The sequence below is a fragment of the Drosophila tropicalis genome, unplaced genomic scaffold, assembly GCF_018151085.1.
Source record: "Drosophila tropicalis isolate 14030-0801.00 unplaced genomic scaffold, ASM1815108v1 contig_878, whole genome shotgun sequence".
Lineage (NCBI taxonomy): Eukaryota > Metazoa > Arthropoda > Insecta > Diptera > Drosophilidae > Drosophila > Drosophila tropicalis.
In genome coordinates, this window is record NW_027173374.1 from 12,766,546 (window position 1) to 12,787,943 (window position 21,398).

At 37.5% G+C, this 21,398-nt stretch overlaps 1 protein-coding gene and 1 long non-coding RNA gene across 2 annotated transcripts; both read left to right on the plus strand.

The window, feature by feature from the left end:
* The first annotated feature begins 10,169 nt into the window (after positions 1-10,169).
* LOC137585348 (uncharacterized) lies at positions 10,170-16,847 on the plus strand. The gene is made up of 6 exons (XM_068301092.1): positions 10,170-10,410; positions 15,028-15,423; positions 15,480-15,577; positions 15,830-15,913; positions 16,268-16,518; positions 16,588-16,847. The coding sequence occupies exons 2-6, from the start codon at positions 15,033-15,035 to the stop codon at positions 16,718-16,720; spliced, it is 957 nt and encodes a 318-aa protein (XP_068157193.1). The 5' UTR covers positions 10,170-10,410; positions 15,028-15,032; the 3' UTR covers positions 16,721-16,847.
* A 1,035-nt stretch (positions 16,848-17,882) lies between these two features.
* Positions 17,883-18,467, plus strand: LOC137585557 (uncharacterized). The gene is made up of 3 exons (XR_011033597.1): positions 17,883-18,124; positions 18,180-18,369; positions 18,438-18,467. It is a non-coding gene; the product is annotated as an uncharacterized lncRNA (long non-coding RNA).
* Positions 18,468-21,398: the final 2,931 nt, after the last annotated feature.

Below are 21,398 nucleotides of genomic sequence, written 5' to 3' on the forward strand. Positions count from 1 at the left end.
ACAAACACATGCTCCCCTGGACTGCCTCAAGATAGATGAGTTGAGATCCTCCTTCGTATCTGGCTCCCGTTGGTTCGCCGTTGTCCGAACTAAAATATTCAAACTGAACTCGTGAATTTTGCACAAGTTTGTTAAATATTCATTCATTTTTCGGACCACAAGTGTGGTTAGTTGGTGTAGGGTGTCAAATGCTCACAAAAAAAATGGTAGCAAACCAAAAAAAAAAGCACATTTGTTCAGAAATATATATCCTCTGACGTCTGACAACTGCAAACCAATAAATATGTGTGTCCTTTTGGGTGTGCCCTTCTGTGTGTGTGTGTGTGTTTGTGTGTGCTCCAAAAACCAACTATATGTCCAAATATATTCACGTTTAGTTTTCACTCCTTTTCTTTTTGTTTTTGTTGTTTGTTGTTGTTAAAACTAAATGAATTTCAGACTAACTATGTAAATGAGTTTTCAAAATAATTTGATGGTTTTTATACTCATTAGACAAGGTGTTAAGGGGTATATACAGTTCCTAAAATTCCAGGCAATAAATTAAGTAAATTTTACCTTTTGGGCGTGTGTGTGTGTGTGTGGAATAAATTATATCATGATTATTCATCAATATCTTTTGTAATTAAGGGTCATTGGCTCTCTGTTCAACCCACATAACACATCGAAATGCCAGGACAATTAATATTATATTCACAAAGTTTCTTTTTTTTGCTCTCTTCATTTAGTGAATCTCACTAATTAGGATATGCAGTAAAATTTCATTATTTTGAACTCTGAATTCTATATTTTGCAGACTTATGCATACCGAGAATAATAACAAATATACAAATGCCATTGGAAGCCTTTCCAAAACATATTTGCATTCATATGGAGTAGAATATATGCATACTCGTTTGTGTATGGAAATGGGTAGGTATGTGTGTATGTTAATTTTGCTGTAATTGCCCAACATTTAGTTTTTTAATCTCGAGGAGAAAAGGTAAGGAAACTTTTGCACTTTTCATTCTCATCATTGCCGGCAGCATCCATGACAACAATTTTTGCGGTGGTATGCAAATTGAGTTAAATGTCAACGTTTGGCTAAAAAACATTCTACAAATACATACATATACAGGTACTTATGTATATATGTATGTACCATTGTATGTTTGTATGTCCTTCTCCATGTTGCTAACGAAATGTCAAAAATGGTAGAGGAAAAGAAAGAAAATAGAGAAACAGTATCCACATAGCAAATTCATGACAAAACGTAGACAAAATGCAAACGTCAACCAATTCACTACCATGTGAATTGTACATTGACTGAAAACTGGGTGACAATGATGTTAACTAGAGTGTGAAAACTATGATTGGCTGACAAGCGAGTGAGACAAGAAATGCATATTGGAGAGACTACCCAAATAGATGGAGGGAGAAAGATACAGTGAGAGATGACTGGTGATGTGTAACCAGCCCCAAAGGTCATGCCTAGCAACCACTTTGCCTATGCATTGAAAGAATTTTCATTTTGTACATTTTTGCCCCCAATGTCATTCGATTCAATATTTGAATATGTGTCATTTAGAAAATTTAGTAGAATATCTCATAAAATTTCAGAAGAATCTTAATTGGCTAAAACTTAGTAGAATCGCCGGGTACTTGAAATTATCAATCAAATTGGTTTTTCTAAGAGTATGACAAGGCATCTGAATCAAAATATATAGTATATACACTTGCTACCAGAGATTGCCACATGACGTTTGCAACCTGCAGCTACCACTCGTGGCATCCAATTTCCGGTGCTTGGGTAAATACATTATGCATCTTACAACTACTTAACCAAAACTGTGGGCTGGCGGTGGTGCAACGACTGGATGGGAAACTGAATGGAAACTTTTGCTCGATACAAGGGATGCAATAAAAGCGTGTGGAGGTGTGCGTGTCTGTGTGTGCTGTGAAAAAAAGGTGAAGATTACCTACTGAATACAGGTGAATCTTCTTACCCGCTAAGTTGACTTTCTTTTATTTTCCCAAGGGCTTGCGTGCTGTGTGAAAGTTTCTTCTTAGACGACGGCTCAGACTCGATTCATGCATATGACAAACATGTGCGATACGACACTTGTACACCTTGCCACAACCAGAAGCCCAACCCACAGACGGTTAACACGACCCATCCACATCCACAGCCACAACCCTATCCGCATTCTCATCCACTCCTTTACCATGTCAAGGCGCGTCTATCAGAGCATCCTCGTGAAAGTTAAGGACTTGCATAACTTCTGGCATTTATGTGCGCTTTTCAGCGCCACCGCTCATCACCCGAACCAGCAAGAGCAAGAGCCATTTCCTGCACTTCGTCTCGCACTTTTCCATGCTTCATTACGCTAATGCCGTGTTTTCAAATTATTTTACATGCTGCAGACCCCTTACGCCTCCTACCTTATATGGCCCCTTTATCGCATACACCTAGAACTCGTCTATCCAGCAATGTGATTCTCACTCAAAGTCTACGTGCTGGTAAGTGGTATTTTTTTCTCCTTTTTTTTTTTAATGTTTGTTGCATATTTTATGAAGAGCAGACGTGGAAAGACGACTGAGTTAGAAGGAGACTTGTGGCTAGAGGATTGCAGCTGATTAGCGTCAAAAGTTTTTGTTGTTCCACTTAACTAAGCTTGGTTAGCACTCAATGAGGGCTGAAGAAGGATTTACACATCCCACCAACCAGATTTACCAAGACAAACCACAAATGCTCGAAATCGTTAATTATCAAATGGTAACATCTAAAATTGAATCAAGTCAAATCAATCCTTTTCAATTTGTTGGATTATATTATGAGATTCAATTTCTGCTGGAAGCATTTTTTATTACAACTTGAAGGACATTAAAAAATCCTTTACGGAAAACATTCTTTTGGCTCATAAACATCAGCAAAAAATGGAAAAAGAGGCCAAAACATCTGTTTATATTTTTTATGTTTTCCAGACTCCTCTACTTTTCATTCTCCACATTTTCCTCTTTCATTTTCAGCTTAGAAATATGTGTGTGCGGGAAAGTTTTTATAATGCAAGTTTAATTTCCATTTTTCGTTAGACCCAGAGGAAAAAAGGGGTCAATAAATTACGAAACAATATATATACACGAGTATTTCATGCTGTTTGTATACATATATTTTACATATTTCTATATACATTCACTATGTATTCTTCCAAGAAGAATGTAAAATTGTTTGTTTGGTGATTTTGAGGCAGGCTGCTGCTGCTTCTAGTCAACAGCTGTTGACTGATGCCAAAGCCGTTGAAAAGGGACCACTGCCAGCCCAGGAGAGGAGAGTCCTTTGCAATGGGTCCTGGTACCGGCAAGATAAAGTACACTTTTGTGATAAATATAACAACAAGTACCCAAGGCACGCACCAAATAGAGGGAGAAAGCGAGAGGGGGCCAAGCGAAACGCATCCAAATTCATTTCATAACCAACGGACAGACTCTTGGACGAATGGATGAAGGGGTAAAGAGGCAGCTGTTATAATGATGCCAAACGATACATCATCGCAAATGCTAAAATTTTCGGCAGTCAGCGCTCCTCTCAACAGCTGTTACCACTGATGAATCCTTTGGGTCCGCCTGGCCTTACTCCTGCACCTCCTTTTCTCCCTTTATGCCTTCCTGACTTGTCTCTCTGTCCTCTTTCCAGCTTTCTCCTAATATTTCAATATTTCGTCCATAAAAAAAGGCGTAAGTTATTTTTCATAAAAATAATGCCTGAAACCGTTTCCCCTTACCCTTCCCCTTCCACTCGCACCATTCACACGCTACTCTGCTTGCATTTCTGGCTTGGCTAATTTCCCCGCATAAATCTAAAAATCCACAGACAACAGCAGCAACAATAGGAGCAACAATATAATTAACTATCATAGAATATTCCAGGCACGCGTTTCGGGTTCCATTCTCTGGCTCAACTCTGTCGAAAGTGTTTGCCATTTGTTTGCCAAAATTTGTTGTTTCTTTCTGTTTTGCTTCGCTTCGAATTGGTTTTGTTCAGTTTCGGTTCGGTTTCGTTTTGTCCGGGTTTTCGGTATTCACATTTATGAGTTGTTTTAATTTGCTGTTCGTGCTTTGTTTATACGAAATCTGCATTTTCCTAGTTTTTGTTCTCTGCTCCCTACGTTAAGGCTGCTCCCTCAAATCGGCTTATAACCAAATGCATGTTCCACACACACACACACACAAAAAGAGAGACTTTGGCCATGAAAGAGCCCAGTAAGCAAATTGGAACTTCTCAGACTTTGCTTCTAAAAGCAATTCTTCCAATGAGAGTGAAAGAAAAAGAACCAGTCCAGAAAACAAAGAAAACGAAGCTGATGGAGTAGCTAGCCAGTCAGGTAAGTGCCTTTCGTAAGAGGATGGGCGAACAATAAGCCACCCACATGTGAGATTCAAAGGCCACAACAGCAAAGAGAACCTGACGATAGAAAACTCATTCAGTTGTGGACTTAAATACTTTTTCAACTTCTTGACATCTCTAATTTCAATTTATAAACTTGAGCGAATTTATAACTCTATTCCTGAATTCAAAACAAATACATAAAAATGGGAAAAACAACAGTAAATTTTTCTTAGCGATTTCTTTAGATTTAAGGATGATTGAAAGCCAAAACAATTGAAGAATTTCGTTTGATTGGAATTGAGTTTCCGAATCGTGTATGAATGTAATTATGACTTGGATGTTAAGTAGGTCAGAACAATGCACTAACTGATTGGATTTAGTTGAAATTAAATCAATCCGCTTACTTAGTTAGTTGGCCTCGGCCAAATGCAAGTCAATTTGTTTCCCCCAGCCCGTCCAGTGACACGAGAGACGGGAGACAAAAAGGCAGACAGACATTAATTCAATATGCTTTTTCGGGGGTCAACTATCATTAGCTTTGCCTGCCAAGATCCATTATCCTCGTGCTAATCATGGGGATGATAATAAAGACGATGATGATAATGATAATGATGATGATGATGATGATGCATGTGTGTGTGTGTATATAAATGAATTAGTTCGCATTAAGCATACGCCACAGAAGCCAAAAGCAAAGCAGGATTTAAGAATATACATATATAAATTTGTGTATGCCATCTATATGTATGTGGATATGTCTGTGTTCTGTGTCTGTATGTGTGTAAGGACTTGTGACTCCTCGCTCATTTGCTTGGTCTGAACTGGGGAAGCCAGGGGATATGAAGTTCTGCTTCTGCTTGTGCTCTCTCTCTCTCTCTCTGGGTGTGTGTGAAGCATGGAATATTAATTCCTTAAGTAATTCACAACATTTGCAACTAATGTTTGTTAATGAGCTATGCTACATTCCCTTCCATCGTCCCCCCTTTGCCTCTGCCCCACACTGTTTCAGCCATAAACCATCCCCCTTGCCATGAAGTATTGCCTGGAGGTCAAGGCAAAAGCTATGAAATATATTTTTCTTTAGTCTGACTGCCGCTTGTTAAATGCGCAAAATTACCAAGTGGCAAAAGTGAAAAAGTGCAAAAAGACGAACATGTCCTTAGGTGACTCCTGTCCGTGTGCCCATGCCCTGTTTCAGGTAGGTGAGGTGCCAAGTGTCTAGTGCCATGCGGCGGCTGCCGACTGGCGTCGAGGGCTCCGAACACTTAATGAAATAATTATGTAAAGCAAACAAGATTCTCTCCTGTATTAGGACACCTTTTTTGGCTTACTCTCCGGTTTCCGTTTCCCCCGACTCCCACACACACACACATACCTGCAGTTGGAATGGATGTCAGTGGTTTTGACATTCATTAATTTTTGTGATACTTAATCCTTGGGATGGGGCGGCCGTAGGGTCTAGAGGGCTGCTTGCTTGTGGACCAGCTTTTAATTATTATAATTATTATTGCCTTGTTGCCAAGGGCATTAAGCTTACGTGGATATTATCGTTTCATTGTTTTCAATTGCTTAGAGAGTTTAATTGAAATAAATAATCAAAATATAGACTATACATAGGCTAAAATTCCATTATGCATATTTAATTCAATTAATAACTTTAAGAGATCATCTATTGAAAGCTTTTGTAGCCCCTTAAACAAAACAGTCAGGTGATAATAGAAAGAAGACTGAGATTAGAAAAAAGACATATTAGAAAAGGACCAAGTTCAAATGGTAATGGCATAATGCACAGGACACTTCTTATATGTCCACACTCACAATGTCACCCACTCAGTTACTCATAAATTTGTATGTGGCACAAATGCAAATGTCAGTCATATTCAAGGATATTGATTGATATGCAATATTCTGTACGCGGTGCAACTCAGTAATTTGCATGAGTTCATTATGGACATGGGCGTGGGCCGGGCTTGAACATAGCCAGCAAATGGGCCAAATGGACAGTGGCCAAAATGTAGGAGGGTGGCGGGCCAAGTGCCGGGATGGGCTAAGGGACTAGGGTAGGTGACCTGCATTTGACCATGTGTGCCTAATTCGATGGCATTTGACTATGACGATGAAATATGCGGTAGATGTTTGGGGCCGATTTAGGTGCCAGCATTGTGTGGTGCCTGATGTTGCTGTTGTCGTTGTTGCTGTTGTTGTCAGGTACTACACTATTTACCATTTACATGGACCTAAAGCAGTAAAATTAAACAGCTTGATGTATACATATGTATATATGTATATTGCTGCATTTGGATTTGTTGAAACTTCAAATGCTTTATGCCAGAGTTTTGCTCAGATTATTGTCATCGTAAATAAAATCTAGTTTCAACTGCAACAAGAGAGAAAATATATATGTATATTTAATATTAAACATGACATTATTGTCTTGGCCCTGACTTCTCGACAATTTTCCTTTTTGTGCATCCACCCCTTTTCCATTTCCATTCGTGTCTCTCTATCTCCATCTCTTTAGATTTTGCTGTGTTCATTCTCTATTGCCAGCATTGACATCATTATTTTCTCAAGTAGATGTGCGTTGATAAACTCACAAAGCGTAACAATTTTATTCTCCGATTCTCTGGCAAAAAAACAGGATAGCAGCATAGCAGCATCCCTTGGCATCGTCATCCAGCCAGGCTTGCCTGTTTGGGTCCTCTGCTTGTTGGCATATACTTCATCCTTTATGCTAAATCAAATAAAGTAAATAAAAACACAGCGGACGGGGCACGGAGAAAACTTCACTGGCAATATATACATACATATTGAAAAAGAAATCCGTACAATTTATTGATTTCATATTAGCACACGCACACAACACACAGACGCACAGGCAGACGCATTTTTGTTTTTGTGTTGTGTGCATAAATTTGGTTTGCTGCTGCCTAAGAGTATGCAACGAATTTTATAGACTTTACTTTTACTTTTCCATCTCGACGTTTGTTTGTTTTCTCCTCTTTGTCGCTCCTCATTGAACTCAAAACGAAATATCCAACAAAATTTGGGTCAATTCGTTTGATTCTTTTTTGTATATATTTTTCTTCTTTTTTTTTTCACAAGTCCAAATTGCCTTGCTAATTGTCGATTGGGACACCGAAAGCCAGCAGCAAGGCAATATCAAAGTTGTCCGTGAGTTGGTATGCGTGTGTGTGTGTGTGTTTGTGCTAATTGATTTCAATCAAATTCTAACTTTGCTGTCGAATTTCGATTTCTATCAAATAATTTTTGAAAGCTTGGCCAGAATGGAAATTGCCAAAAGAAAATAAACAAAAAGGTTATTTATAATTAAGTGGAGCGGAACTCTGTAAAATCTTTAAGAAAGACCCTATAAAATTAAATAAACTTATTCAATGAGTGTTATTTACATATATGAATTGTTAATAGCCAAATAAAAACAACATTTGTTCATTAATAATAATAAGTATTATCAAAAAAACTCAATGTATGGAAACGTCGAAAGGTTTCACAGTTTCACAATTCCTCCATTGATTGACTTCCTAATGTAAATTTCAATTTCATGCATAAGTTAAACTTTAGAATATGTCGAATTTCGTTATGCATAATTTGAACTAATCTCAATTGCATTTGCCTTCCGAAAAATTCACCACACAAATGCATCATTTTGTTAGCTGAAATATTGTATAGCAAATTAGATGGCAAAAAACAACTGAATGTCAAATGAATGCTGAATGATAAGCTGATTTATGTGCGAGTATTTCGGAATTGTGTTTGGTTTGCGGATTGGTTGACACAGAAATCATTAGGCTAATGTCCATTTTGTGTGGCAAAATGCAAAATGTAAACACAAATATGGGGAATTGGCAAACAAAAGGAACAATAATCCGAGAGCTGGGCACATAAATTAAATAGGAAATCAGTTAACAGTAATCGGCCAACCATTGATGCCCAGTAAATTCAGTAACTCTGAATGGGCGATATGCAAAAGTCGGTTTTAGTCAGAGTCACTCACTCAGTCAGCCGCAGAGAGATAACAAATGTGGCGCAATTATGTTCGCATTAACCATATGGTTCGATAGAGTGGAGAGCGAAGTGAAAATGGATGGAATCTGCATCGATTGCCTTAAGTTGCCCTAGGGATTTGCATAAATCCAGCCGCATATGTAGAAAATAGAAGAAACACTCGGACCAATCGGTTTTAAGACCACTTAATAACCCACATTCAGGTTACTCTTGCTGCTGCTACTGATGCTGGAGCTGTTCATGTTCCTGCTGATTGCCCGCACACACAGTTGGCATTGATTTACGTATGGACTTGGTTGGCCCCTAACCCCGAACCCAAAAGATTTCCAATTCCCCAATCCTATTCTATGCAAATCGAATACAACTAAATGTAAACACATACAAATGCAGCTCTGGCAAAAAGGGTTCTAATACCTTAGTACATGGGGAAATAAAAGTGGAAGTAGAGAACTAGAGAGAGATGCGAGTCTGTTGTGGAACAGGGAAAAGGGGCAAGTGGTGCGCTGTGGCAAAAAAGCAGGAACCTGTCTGGGTAAACTTTTGCTTTAACGGCTTAACTTTTTTCTTGCTTTCCTTGCTTTTCTTTTTTTCTTTTTTTTTTTTTTTGTTGCACGTGGCCCAACTCTCTGCTAAGGCCAAGGATGTTAGCCATACGTATTTGTGCTAGAACTACAGGAGATTTGTAACATGCTGGCACATACTTGTACACTGAAAAAAACATAAAAGTATTCTCAAGATTATCCACTTACTTTTAAAATGAATTAAGTCTAACACTAGGCATGCTCTTGAAATTAAGCTAGTTTATTTCTTTACTTACAGATTTTGGAATAACTCTTTTTAAATGTTTTCTTATGTAACATATTTGAATTAGTTTATCTTATCAAAAAATATGAAGCAGTTGCTTAATCCTAAATCATAAATGACTTTCAGTGCATACAAGACAAGAAGAAGTCCCTTCTTTCTTTCGTTTTACTTTGGTAATTAGTCGCAGCTCATAAGCTTGGTTTACTTTGAGGCAATGAAGCTCCAGCTGACCCACCAGTTATATGCAGTCCTGTCATTGCAGTTAGTTGTACAATGTATTGCAACGAAAGTTTATCTCTGGTCCTTTGACTTCAACAATGTTAAGCTGACAAGTCAAGTTTAGTTATTTACTTAAATTAAGGATATTAATGTCATATATGTTACTTTATGGTAAAGTGTTCAAAGGAGACAGTTTGCTAAAATTGATTAAATTGACTAAAAGGGAAAATACACAATATTATTTCAAGTATGACTAAGTTGGCAAGACAAAAGCGTTGTCCTAGACAAAGGGGTTTACCCTTGAGGCAAAGTAATTACCTCTACTTAAATGTTAAGTACAAAGAAACAAAATATCTACATGATGTCCAGATGCTGTCACCCACAATAACAATCATCATGATCGATGCTTGCGGCCAACGACATGCAAATGAAAAGGAAACCTTGGCCAACAGGTAGAAAAACCCTAAGCCATTTAACTTGTAACGCCTCCAGACAACAATGGGGCAATAAAGCCAGCCTTAACAGTAAATCCAACACCAACAAGAGTCACACCTGCGCACACACCTTCACTTCGCCATCGAACATGTTCGAAGTGAAGTCAGTTGAGATCTCTTTGGTTCGGCTGCATTTCTTCAGCGTATTCAACGTTTCCAGTTCCATCGCGAACTACCTGAAAATGGGTCAGTCTATATAAAGCCAAGTTCAAGGCGATCGCCGTTTCAGACGACTTTTGATAGCGAAGCGAAGCAGACGACAACCAAATTTAGTCACTAACTTGGACGCGTAAAGTGAAATCCGTGCAACGAAAGTTTTTTAGACACAAACACAAAAAATATATAAGAAACAACCAAAAGAAATTAGAAATTTGGTTAGTGCATTTGTGGAATTTTTTGTGCAAAAAAAGTGAACTAAAGTGATATTTTGGGTGTTTTTAATTAAAACATTAAAAAGTTAAAAGCAAACAAACGAACCGGTGAAGAAGCGAACAACTTAAAAAGGTAAGATAAGTTAGTTGGTATTACTCTTGATTATGCTAAGACATGGAAAGTTAAAACTTTATACCCCAAGACTAACTAGTTCCCCATTAAATCAGCCCAGTTTAATTTACTTTACATTTTAGCCTGTTGAGAAATTTAATAGCCATTAACTTGGTCTTTCCCCCATTATTAATCAGCAATCACAACTTGATTAAAATTCATTCCTTACTTTGCCAATATCTTGAGCTGATATCCATATTTAATTTAGTATAACTTCTGAAATAGAAATTGAGAGTAAAATGTTATTTTGGTTTTCGTTTTTAATCTCGAAATTTCGAGTCAAAAGGAATGAGTCAAACGTTTTTTACCTCTATTAGTTGTTATTCGGTACTCATTAAGTAAAGTTTATGATTAAAAGAAACTAATAAGTATAATTTGTGGTAACGATTGCATAACTGATCTTATATGGCCCACCTCTCGATCACATTGGAATGCCTCGGATGCCTTAGCCAAAGTTTCTAACTTTTGCAATTATCCCATTTAGAATTAATAAATAGAAAGTTATTTATTCAAAATTAAACAAACACTTTTTGATCATAGTGGCGCATGGTGTGTTTGTTTGCCCAACAAATTGGGGCTACTCAATGGTTAAAATTTGGGTCAGGCCAGTCAAGAAATAACAGAACTTGAAGCATAAATTCACGATAAAAAAAACACGAAGAGAAAAAAAAGAATTTCAGTTAAACGAGTTAACAACTTTGCATGAAAAAGCAAAGCAAACAAAAACCCAAAGACCGAAAGGCACAGTACGTGAGGAGTGATAGAGAGAGAGGGGGCAAGAGTAAAGCAAGCCAAAGCGGCATATAAAGCATGAAACATGTCAAAAAAAAAATAAAACGAAAAAGAAAGAAAGAAAGATATTGGCCAGAGGAGAAGAGGCTGAAGGAGATGAAGAGCCACAGAGGCCACAGAGAGGCAAGGTAGACGCACACTTGTCCATTGACAAGGCCTACTCGCATATGGAAATGCGCATTGAACCAAGTTCTTTTCAGGTAACAGCGACGGCGATGATGGCCGCCCACTGACCCAAATAGGGTGCCAGTTTGCCAAAGAATTTCGTTTTGTTTTCGTCCCCTCACCCTCAGAGTTAACATGTGTGTGTGTGCGTGTGTGTACACTGGCTGGCTGGTCTGTGGCCTTGATTTCATGTGGGTCTTGTCTTTGGTCAGCCAATTAACGCCTTTTGGCCTTTGCATGGCTATATAACGAAAGAATTCTTTCTTTTTCGTCATTGCATTTTGTTTAATTGGCCCATAGAAGGTCACGTTTTTTTCTAACTCATTTTCGATTTACTTTTTTTTCATTTTTGTTCGAAGCTCAAATTTCATGACTTGGTACTTTGGCATGAAGCAAGTTGTTGTTGTTGTTTTTGTTGTTGTTGGCTTAACTTTCATTCATGGACGGACACAGTTGGATATTTTGTGTGGCTTTTTGGCTTGGCATTTTGCGGCTTCTATGTTGTTGTCTCTCTGTTGTCAAGTTGTTGTTGTTGTTGTTGCTGTTTGGTGGAGGTGAAAGTTTTTGTTCGAATCGTGTTCGATGCATTTGTTTTTTTTTTTTTTTCGTTGAAAAACCGAAACAATTTCGTTAAATTTAAAATGATTCAGAAATTGTGTAACACAAAAAGATATTAAATTTAAATAGTCCAGAGGCTGAAACATTTTCAATTCAATAATTTGTCTTACTTTCACCCGAGAATTTGCGTTCCAGAGCTGACATCTGAAATTGCCTCAATTTGTCCATCATCTGTGAATGAAGTTGAGTGTTTTCGGTGCTGTGTCAGGTGCTGCAATTTGTCTATCATACCGTGAGCCACCTGCAGTCGGCTGCATTTGCTGTCTTATAATAATAACAACAACAATCATAATAATATCATTTCGTGGCTGTAATTCGTTCTGCTTTCATGGGGTTTGCTGTTGCATTTTAAGGTCAGTAAAAGTTGTGACTATTTTTGCGGCAAGTTTAAACGGTTTTTTTTGGGAAATTCAAATGGATGGGCGTTGCATCATTTATGGTAATCAAATAATTTGACATTTTTCCAAAATAGTGAAATTAAAATGCAGCTCACGAGGCGCTTGACCAATGCCGAAACAAATGACTTAAGACACAAACTCGTTGTAAAGTTCAAATGAATTGGTGAAAAAGAACTTCCAATGAATTGGCATTTCTTTTAATTACATTCACTTCTTGGTCAATAAACTTGCACATCCATATGTGTATGTGTGTGTGTGTGCGTGTGAGTGTGAGTGAATTCTGGGCAGAAAAGAAAGTGAAATGTTATTTTGTTTTCGTTTTACTTAAAGTTTCTCTCTTTTTTAGCCGGAAACCAGTCAATGACCAACAAACCCAGACCACTTCACAGAGAGCAGAGAGAGAGAGAGAGAGAGAGAGAGACAGAGAATGATTCATTGCTCCGCTCTCTGGGCTGTGCCTTTTGCTCATTTCAACCACAAATCACGAATATACTTATAAACATATATCTATTTTTTTTCTTCTTGTTTCGCTTTCTCAGCTCTTAGCTCTTGGATCTGCCTTTTTGACTTTGACCAAAAACCCAGTGGAGTGTGTCTAGGCACGAGACCACATAAAATTGAAATGAAAATGAAATGTTTATTCAGGGACGGTTACAGATTGATAAAGGTTATCCATATTTTGCTCTCCACTCGGACTGGGTTCAGAACTTTAAGAACTGCAGCTGAGCTTGCAATTTAGTTAGTAGTTCTTGCCACTCCAAAAATATAAACTAAATAGACCATAAGTGGCCTTATACTGACTCCAAGAAGAGATTTTAAAATCTCATTACTTAGTATTTCTATGTCGTTTTCGAACCGCTCCTGGCCAAATTGTGGGCAAGTCATTAGTAAAGCAAAAGTATTTATTGCAAATGTGTGAAGCAATAATTTTGCCATTTTTATAAAGAACTGACTTTTGCAATTGTGTGTTATTTTATTTTCTTTTTGCCCCCAACCGCAGTTGGCGGTTTCCATTTGGCTGCTTTCTTTTCACTTTGTCGATGTGATTTTAAGTGTGCAATTGTTAAAACTAAATAAATAATTATGGATTTTATAGTTTTTAATTGCTGGCAATTTTCGTTTAGTAAAAGTAAAAGTTGGCGTGTGAAATTTTTGTAATTAAAAATAGAAATTGAAACCATCTTATTCAATCGTTTAAGAAAACAATGAGAAAATTCGATTAGTTATCACATGAAAATGATTCGTTCACGCCAAAAACCAAAAAAAAGAGACAATTCCCGTTTTTCTAACAGCTTTCTAAATTTACATGCCACTAATAATTTTCATTAAAACTGTGTCAAATTGTGTCACAAAACAATAAAACTCAATTGGCTGAATGATTATGATGGAGGGGCATTGATTAATGGGTATTGGTTGACCCATTCTTGGAACCTGTTCTCATCGAAATGTTGTCAAACAATTAAATGGTAATCAATGCCGCAACTCCCATGGAATTCTTATAGAACTTGGACATTCTCCTTCTCGTATCGTTATATTAATTGTAACGGTAACCGTATTGCATGACTTCATAAGACATCACAGTGTGTGAGTGTGTGTGTGTGTGTGTGTGTGTGTGAAGTGGAGAATTAACCGCTAGACAATCGGACAAGTTGAACTGGTTCTCTTCAAGTCGCCAGTCCATTCCATTCCCCTTGGCATTGGCTATTGATGAAGTTCAGTTCGTTCTAGTATTTTTTTCCACATTTTTGAGTAGCTAATTTCCATTCGAATTGCATTCATTCGATTCGACTTCAGCTTTATGAGGAAGAAAACTTTATAGCTTCCATAATTCCCTCACTCTCGGTGTCTGTGTCTCTGTGCCTTTATTTCTCCTCTAATTGTCTGCACTTGCCACTTGGCTTTCTAAAAGTTGTTCAACTTGGGTGTTGTTGTGCGAGTGTGTGTGTGTGTGTGTGGTGTGTGTGGCATTTGTGTGTTTGCTGGCTTGGGCAATTTTCACATGTTATGGCAAAACGAGTTCAGTTTGACCGCATCTTTCTTTTAATTGTGGGGCAGCAGCAGTTTGACTAGTTTCTTTGTTTCGGAAGTGTCCAAAATGAGAAGCATTTTCTTTTTAATGCATTTAAATTACAATTACAATTCAACTTTCTTTCTCTATTCTCTTTAACATTACGAAAATACTTTGTTTTTGCCGTGTGAATTGGAAATTCTATGAGAAACTTGGAGAACTTGGACATTAAGTGAAAAACAATTAAACAACTAAATCTAGAAATTGGGAAAAGTTCACTAAAAGTAAGCTTTGAGCTCTTTTAGAAGAATGACCACTTATTAATACCCTTAATTTGGTTAATATGTAAATTATTCACTCTAAGATTGTTTTATTTGAAATTAAAGACAATTTTGTAATCTATTGAAATGAGTTCAAATCGAATTGAGGTCTTTGTTGTTACATGTAACACCACGTGGCTCTCGTTTTGTATAATTCAAATCGTGCCTGGGTTCAGGAAACTCAATTGGGCATTGTGAAAGTATAATTTTTATGTGACTTTGTCTGAATTTCAAATACGAAAACTAACAAAAAAGGTATATTTGTTTTGATTTGCAGTCAACATGTTGAATCAACGTAAGATCCACGCCTACATTTTACTATCCATAGTGGTCAGCAATTGTTTGCTGCTCACCTATGCCTATCCCCAGCAAGAGCGTCAACAGTTGACCCAGTCGCCAGTTTATAGGCCCGAAGCGGAGGGCAGGAAATTTGCCGTCAAGCCAAATGCATCCAAGAAGGTGGCTCTGGATGATATTGAAGATGACATCGAAGGTAATCAGATACAGGATACAGTGGGCGGTGGTCCCGGAGGTTTCACCTGGTCTAACATGCTGTCCACTGTGATGACCATGTTCTTCAATGGAGCCACTAATACGGCGCCCACCAAATCCGAAGATGTGGATGGTTCTATCGGTCTAGGCGGAAGTCCCTGGGCCAATGTCATCTCAATGGGTAAGCAAAGCAAATTTCACAGAAGATTTCTTGATTTAATTTATACTCTACTTTAGGTCTTCGCATTATCAACACTTTGTTGGGCGGCGGAGCTCCCAGTGATGGCATTGATAAGGTCGACAATGGCGGCTCCCCCCATGCAGGTAATTTTGATGTTTTATTTTGCATAGCGTTTGGTGTTAATTTTAAATGCTTTTGTGCCATTTTTTATTTACTTCTGCATTTTTTGTAATATTCTTTTTTTGTTTGGAAAATTTTTATACTCATTTTTGGTGTCTGGTTTTTCTTCTCTTCTCTTTACTTGTTTGCGCTTACACCCGTCTTCTACCCCTTCTCCTCCTGCTACCAACTTCTCTTAAAATAAAAAAAAAAAAAAAACAAAAAACGACAAAAAAATAATGCACAGGGCATCTTGGCGGCTGTCCTGTCGTCCGTGTTGGGCACCCGAGATCCAGATCAAGTCAACTCAATGGCCAAGCAAGCTGGCGAGGTAAACTAAATTCTTTATACGCTTTTTACATCCAATATAATGTTTAAGCATGCAGACACTAAGCAACAAAGTTGATGTACAAGTATAATAACGATTTTTGTAGTTTTAAAAAGAATTTGTTTGTTGCTTAGTGTACATTGTATGTAGACTTCTTTAGTACACACACACAGTTTTACACTTTTACACCTTTTTCACATACAAACACACACACTTTGACTCTTTTTTGTTACATATTGGCACAACAAAATGCAAAACTAATTGACTAATGCTTCATCCTGCCCCTCTCTCTCACACACACACACACACGCCTATCAACTCTGAACTCTTCCTTCACTTCCGTTGCCCATTCCACAGTTCATACAGATCGTGATGAATCTCTTGGATGCCCTGAAGACCTCATTCTCGCATCGTTCCCTCACCGCTCGCTCCATGGGTAAACGTGATTCAGTCAGTGACGCAGCCGTCGCCGGCATCGCCCTGCTCAAGGGTTATGTGAGAACCTATCGCAACTCGGACGACAAGTGCCTGCAGCGTTATATGTGCGATGCCAATACGGATTGTGTGCGTGAAATCGGCGGCAGCAGCATCTTCTGCCAACTAGGATCGTAAGTTCAGGAGCTGAGCAAAGAAAGGCCACACAGTGAAATCTCAACTCAATTGTCGTCTTCTTGCAGATATGCCAGTAGCTACGTTTTGGGACGCAGCAGCGACAGCAACACCAGCTTCGAACAGTTGTACGATGCCGGACGTAGAGGGCGTTCCGGTTTCGATTGTCACCAACTTTACCTGGAGTGCAATGAGGTCTAAGTCGTCTCTTGGCTGATGGGACTTCGTCTGAAGCCTGCTGCTTCTTAGTGCTTATGACTGGACTTTCTTTTAAATTAAACTTAGATCTTAGCTATTTATATATTTTATTTATTTAAAATTTTGTATTTATTTATTAAAACCGATTGTGAGACAAAACCCCAAGTTGTGACCAACAACAAAATTAATTAAATCAATTCAATCAAATCACAATTTAAACTCTAAATGTTTCCTGCTAAAGCCTTAAAGCCAATTGCTACAACACTTGGCTAACAAATAGCTTTTAGCCAATTTAGTAACCTCTTGGCAAGAATCCACTTAGCTGTAGAGCTTTTGTTGAGGCTGTGATACCAACAATTTGAGAAGAACCTTTTGTCAGTGTGTCTTTTGAAAGCTTTCTAGCCAGTATTTAGCCCATATTTTTGAAACAGCTTTCCTAACGGACTTTTGCTTTGCATTATAACGTTCATTTGAAAATGCAATTACATGGTCTTAAAGAAAATATTTGAGAACCTTTGTTTAGTTAATCTTGGCCCATAAAGACCTTGAAAGAACTTAGCAAATTGCAATGAACTTTGTGATAGCTAGAATTCCCATTCAAAGACCCATTTAAATATAAGCCCAAATCTCATCGGATGATTATCAAAGGCATAAATAAACTTAAAAGAAACCCAATGAATTGATTTTAAATGAAAATTTATGGTATAAATAATAACCCACTTAGTGTTCAATGTTATTTTGAGAATATCAATTAAAATGTTAGAAATCCTTTAAAATGGGCACTCCTTTTCATCAGTTCTTACCTTATACATCCTTTATACAAGTTAAATACGACAATTTTAGAAAGATTGAATATTGGGCGGCTATGCAGGTTTCCGCCTATGAATTTTTAAACCCCTGGTGAGTGGGGGAACTAAAACAATTAAGTCAACTAGTCTCAATTATTATGTCAACATAGTTATTAGTCGTAAGACGTATTTGGAATGGAATTTCAAATGTGCAATTAACTAATCTAGCTGACACTTAATTGGTCAGCCTTACTATATAAGGATCCATTACAAGTTCAGCCTTTGTCATTTGAAGAAGGAGTTAAACTGTGTGTCATTGCCATGAGTCGTCTATTCTTGCTGCAAGAGAATTGTCTGCGGGTGATGGGTCACCGCCGGGATATGAAAAAGGAGAGCCTATTCAATTTTAAGTACATGTGGCCACTTCTCATACTCATTTCCACCGAATACCCTTTGATTGCAAATATATACACAAACCGGGACAATATGGAACTTGTCACAGCGACTTTGAGCATCTTGTTTAATAACACCTTGACACTAACGAAAATCATAACATTTATGAACTATAAACAAGATTTTTGGAGAATGATGAGCAGTTTTAGGTATTTGTATGAGAAATGTAAGTAAATAACCATAATCAAGTACAAATTAGTTATATTCAGATACTCTTCTAGCTATTGATAGAAAGTCAAAGGACTACAAGTACGTCACGCTGGCAAATACATTGGCCAGTCGTCTGAGTCGCTCCTATTGGATCTCCTGCAGCTGCACGGGACTTTATTTTATGTTGGGACCCATTCTGAAAATTATTACCAATAAGTTAAGAAGTGTTGTCTATATACGAGAGTTACCCATGCCAATGAAGTAAGGTCAAACTAATGTGAGAAGAAGACATTCGCGAAAGAAGTGCAAGTGTTATTTTGAATTTACAGATTTCCCTTTAATACCGAGAATAGTCCTGGCTACGAGATTGGATTTATCTACACTGCTGTCTTTACCACAATTGTCGTGGTCTACGCCTCAGCCATTGATGGACTATTTATCTCTTTTGCCATTAATTTGCGTGGCAATTTTCAGGCCCTTCAGCATGATATACGCAAAGCGGTATACAATGACAGCAAAGGCAATCGTCAAGCGAGCATCATATCCATAGTAGATTATCATGTAGAACTCTTGACCCTAGCCAAACAACTCCGTCTCATCTATATGCCTATTGTGTTTGGGCAGTTTTTGATCACTTCCTTGCAGGTGGGCGTCATAATCTATCAAATGTTCACAGTAAGTTAGACCCTTGTTTGATTGATTTTCCAACTGTTGATGCGTTTCTTACTTTTATAAGAACATAAGCTCTGCCATGGCTCTTTTGGTTTACTTTTCATTCTTTGGATCCATTATGCTGCAATTGTTTATCTATTGTTATGGAGGAGAAATTATCAAGAACGAGGTCAGTTAAATTATCAACAATACGACTTGCTCCTTTTTAGCATTTTCTCTGCATTAGAGCTTTCAAATCGGTGTGGCGCTTCAGTTGAGCGATTGGCATTTGGCTAACCCCCATCAAAGGCGTTCATTGGCTTTTATCATGTTACGTTCCCAGAAAAAAGTCGTCATTAAGGCAGGATTCTATGAGGCTTCTTTGGCCAACTTTTTGGCGGTATGTCAAATATAGTTTAAAAGTTGTCTTGGTTTATATAAATTGGGGTAATATATTTTCAGATCTGTCGTGCTGCGATGTCAATTATAACAGCAATCAAGACAATTGAGTAATTGGTTCCAAAAATTGTATACAAGCTTAGCTTTAAACGGATATTATCACTTGAATTATAGTTTAGTAGTTTACTCACATTTTTTTTGGTAAAATCTAAAAAGAATAAAAGAAAATTCCCAACGCAAGAGTAGTCAGCCATTCTAAATACAATTTGAAGTACATTGAATTACACAATAATTAAAGACAACTAACTCATTCCATAACTATTCAAAAACGGATAAATTTAGCCTACACCCTGAAAACTTACTCAAAGTTTTTGGCATCTGAAGAGTTTTTGTTTAGTTTTTGCCTCGGAGTTTCTTTTGGTTTGCATTGAACAAAGTTGAAATTTTTCCGAGGTGAAAGACAAAGTTTCATCTCTCATCCTACTAATATTAATTTTGTTCTTTGTGCATTCTTTGTTTGAATTGCCAAAGGCGGCATCTTCACGTATTTGGATGTCATTGCGCAGCTGCAGCCACTTAAAAAAGAAACTTTCATTGCCATTTTTGATTAATGTCAGAGACGCCAAACAAACAAGCTGCTGAAAATTTATTGGAATAAGCAACCGAGAGCTGCGTGCTAATATATATGTACGTACATACATTTGTGTATGTGTGTAGTATTATATAAGTGTGTAGTAAATCTGCAAGTGTAGGTGTAGCTGTATAAAACAAGAACCTAACCCACTTTTAATGGGACTAGCAACACCAAGACAAAGTCTGCAACTGCATCAGGAGCCCACCAGTCGAGCAGCAGCAGTTTCTTCTTCCCAAAAGTTATGATTAATTTGTGCGGCCAAGTTTTGGCATCGTCTTGCCCAAAAAAAAAAAGAAAACTTCTGCCTCCTCTCGATGTAGTTGTCCTCGTCAGAATGAGGTTCCTTGCCGTTGCAGTTGCTGTTGCTGTTGCTGTTGCCACTATCTCTGGCTAGTAGAATGCAAGTAATTAAAGGCGCTTTGGACCAACTGGCGCATCGTTTAAAATTCCATTTAATTACGTTGAGTGTTGAATATCTTTTAGTGTGCTAATTAGGGAACTGGTGCAAAGTTTTTTGGACAGCAACTGCAATTGCAATTGCAGGATGTCTCAGTTTCTGCAATTTGTTATTGCTGACTGGATCTGCCCTCCCTCCCATCCAGTCCGCCAGAAAATTAAACAATCGAATTTTCACCCAACAATTCTAATTTCCACCCAAGAGCAGCCACTTCCCAGCAGCAGCCATTCTCATCGTCTTCTCTTCTCCATTTGTGCTCAGAGCGAAATTGGTCATGACATTTTTTGGCAGTGTTGCTTAAATTGTTTTTCACAGAGATTATAATTTACTTGCTTCCATCCTTCTGGTCCCGAACTGTTTGTACAACGAGTTAAGTTTTTGAGCTGTTGGCTGATTGCAATTAAATTTGAAAGCCTTAAGCAGCTTTATTATTCTTAACAGATGAAATTGAGTCAAAGTTGCGTCTTTTCGGTTTCTATGTGACCAAATTGCGGCATGAAATGAACGAGCAATTAAACAAAATTATTATAGTACAACAAAACTAATAACTTAATCTACAGTGATTGCAAAACCACCCAAAACAAATACTTGTAAATAAATGAAAAGCAGCATAACAAATGCAAATCACCAAGCATAAAATATTCCCTTTAAATCAAAACTTTAAACAAATTAAAATACAATGAATATTCAAATGAGAAATTGATTTATCTAAAGTAAATGTTGAATGGCAGACTAAGTATAGAAATAACACTTTTGTTTCTTTTATCACCAATGTTCCAACATTTAGACAGTATAAGCAGTAAAGGAGATAACTTTGAGCAAAAATTGCTATCGATGGAATATCGATATAAAAAGGTGATGCATAAGAGTATGAATGTCGGATACATAAAGAGTAGAGTAAAGTTTTTTGAGGACAGAAGAAGTGTGTGAGTTTTCAAAGTGTGTGTCGATTTGTCTTCTAAACAAAAATACAGTGAACGACTTCAGACAACATTAAAGTCATCCCACAAGTTGGAAGTCTCTTTATAGAAATCCCATATAAATATGCAATACTTTTGAAAATTGACTCCATTTGGGCCAGACAAACAACTGACTTGATCTCAAAGGATATGCATAAATAATTTAATATTTTATGGTAATATTTTCAAG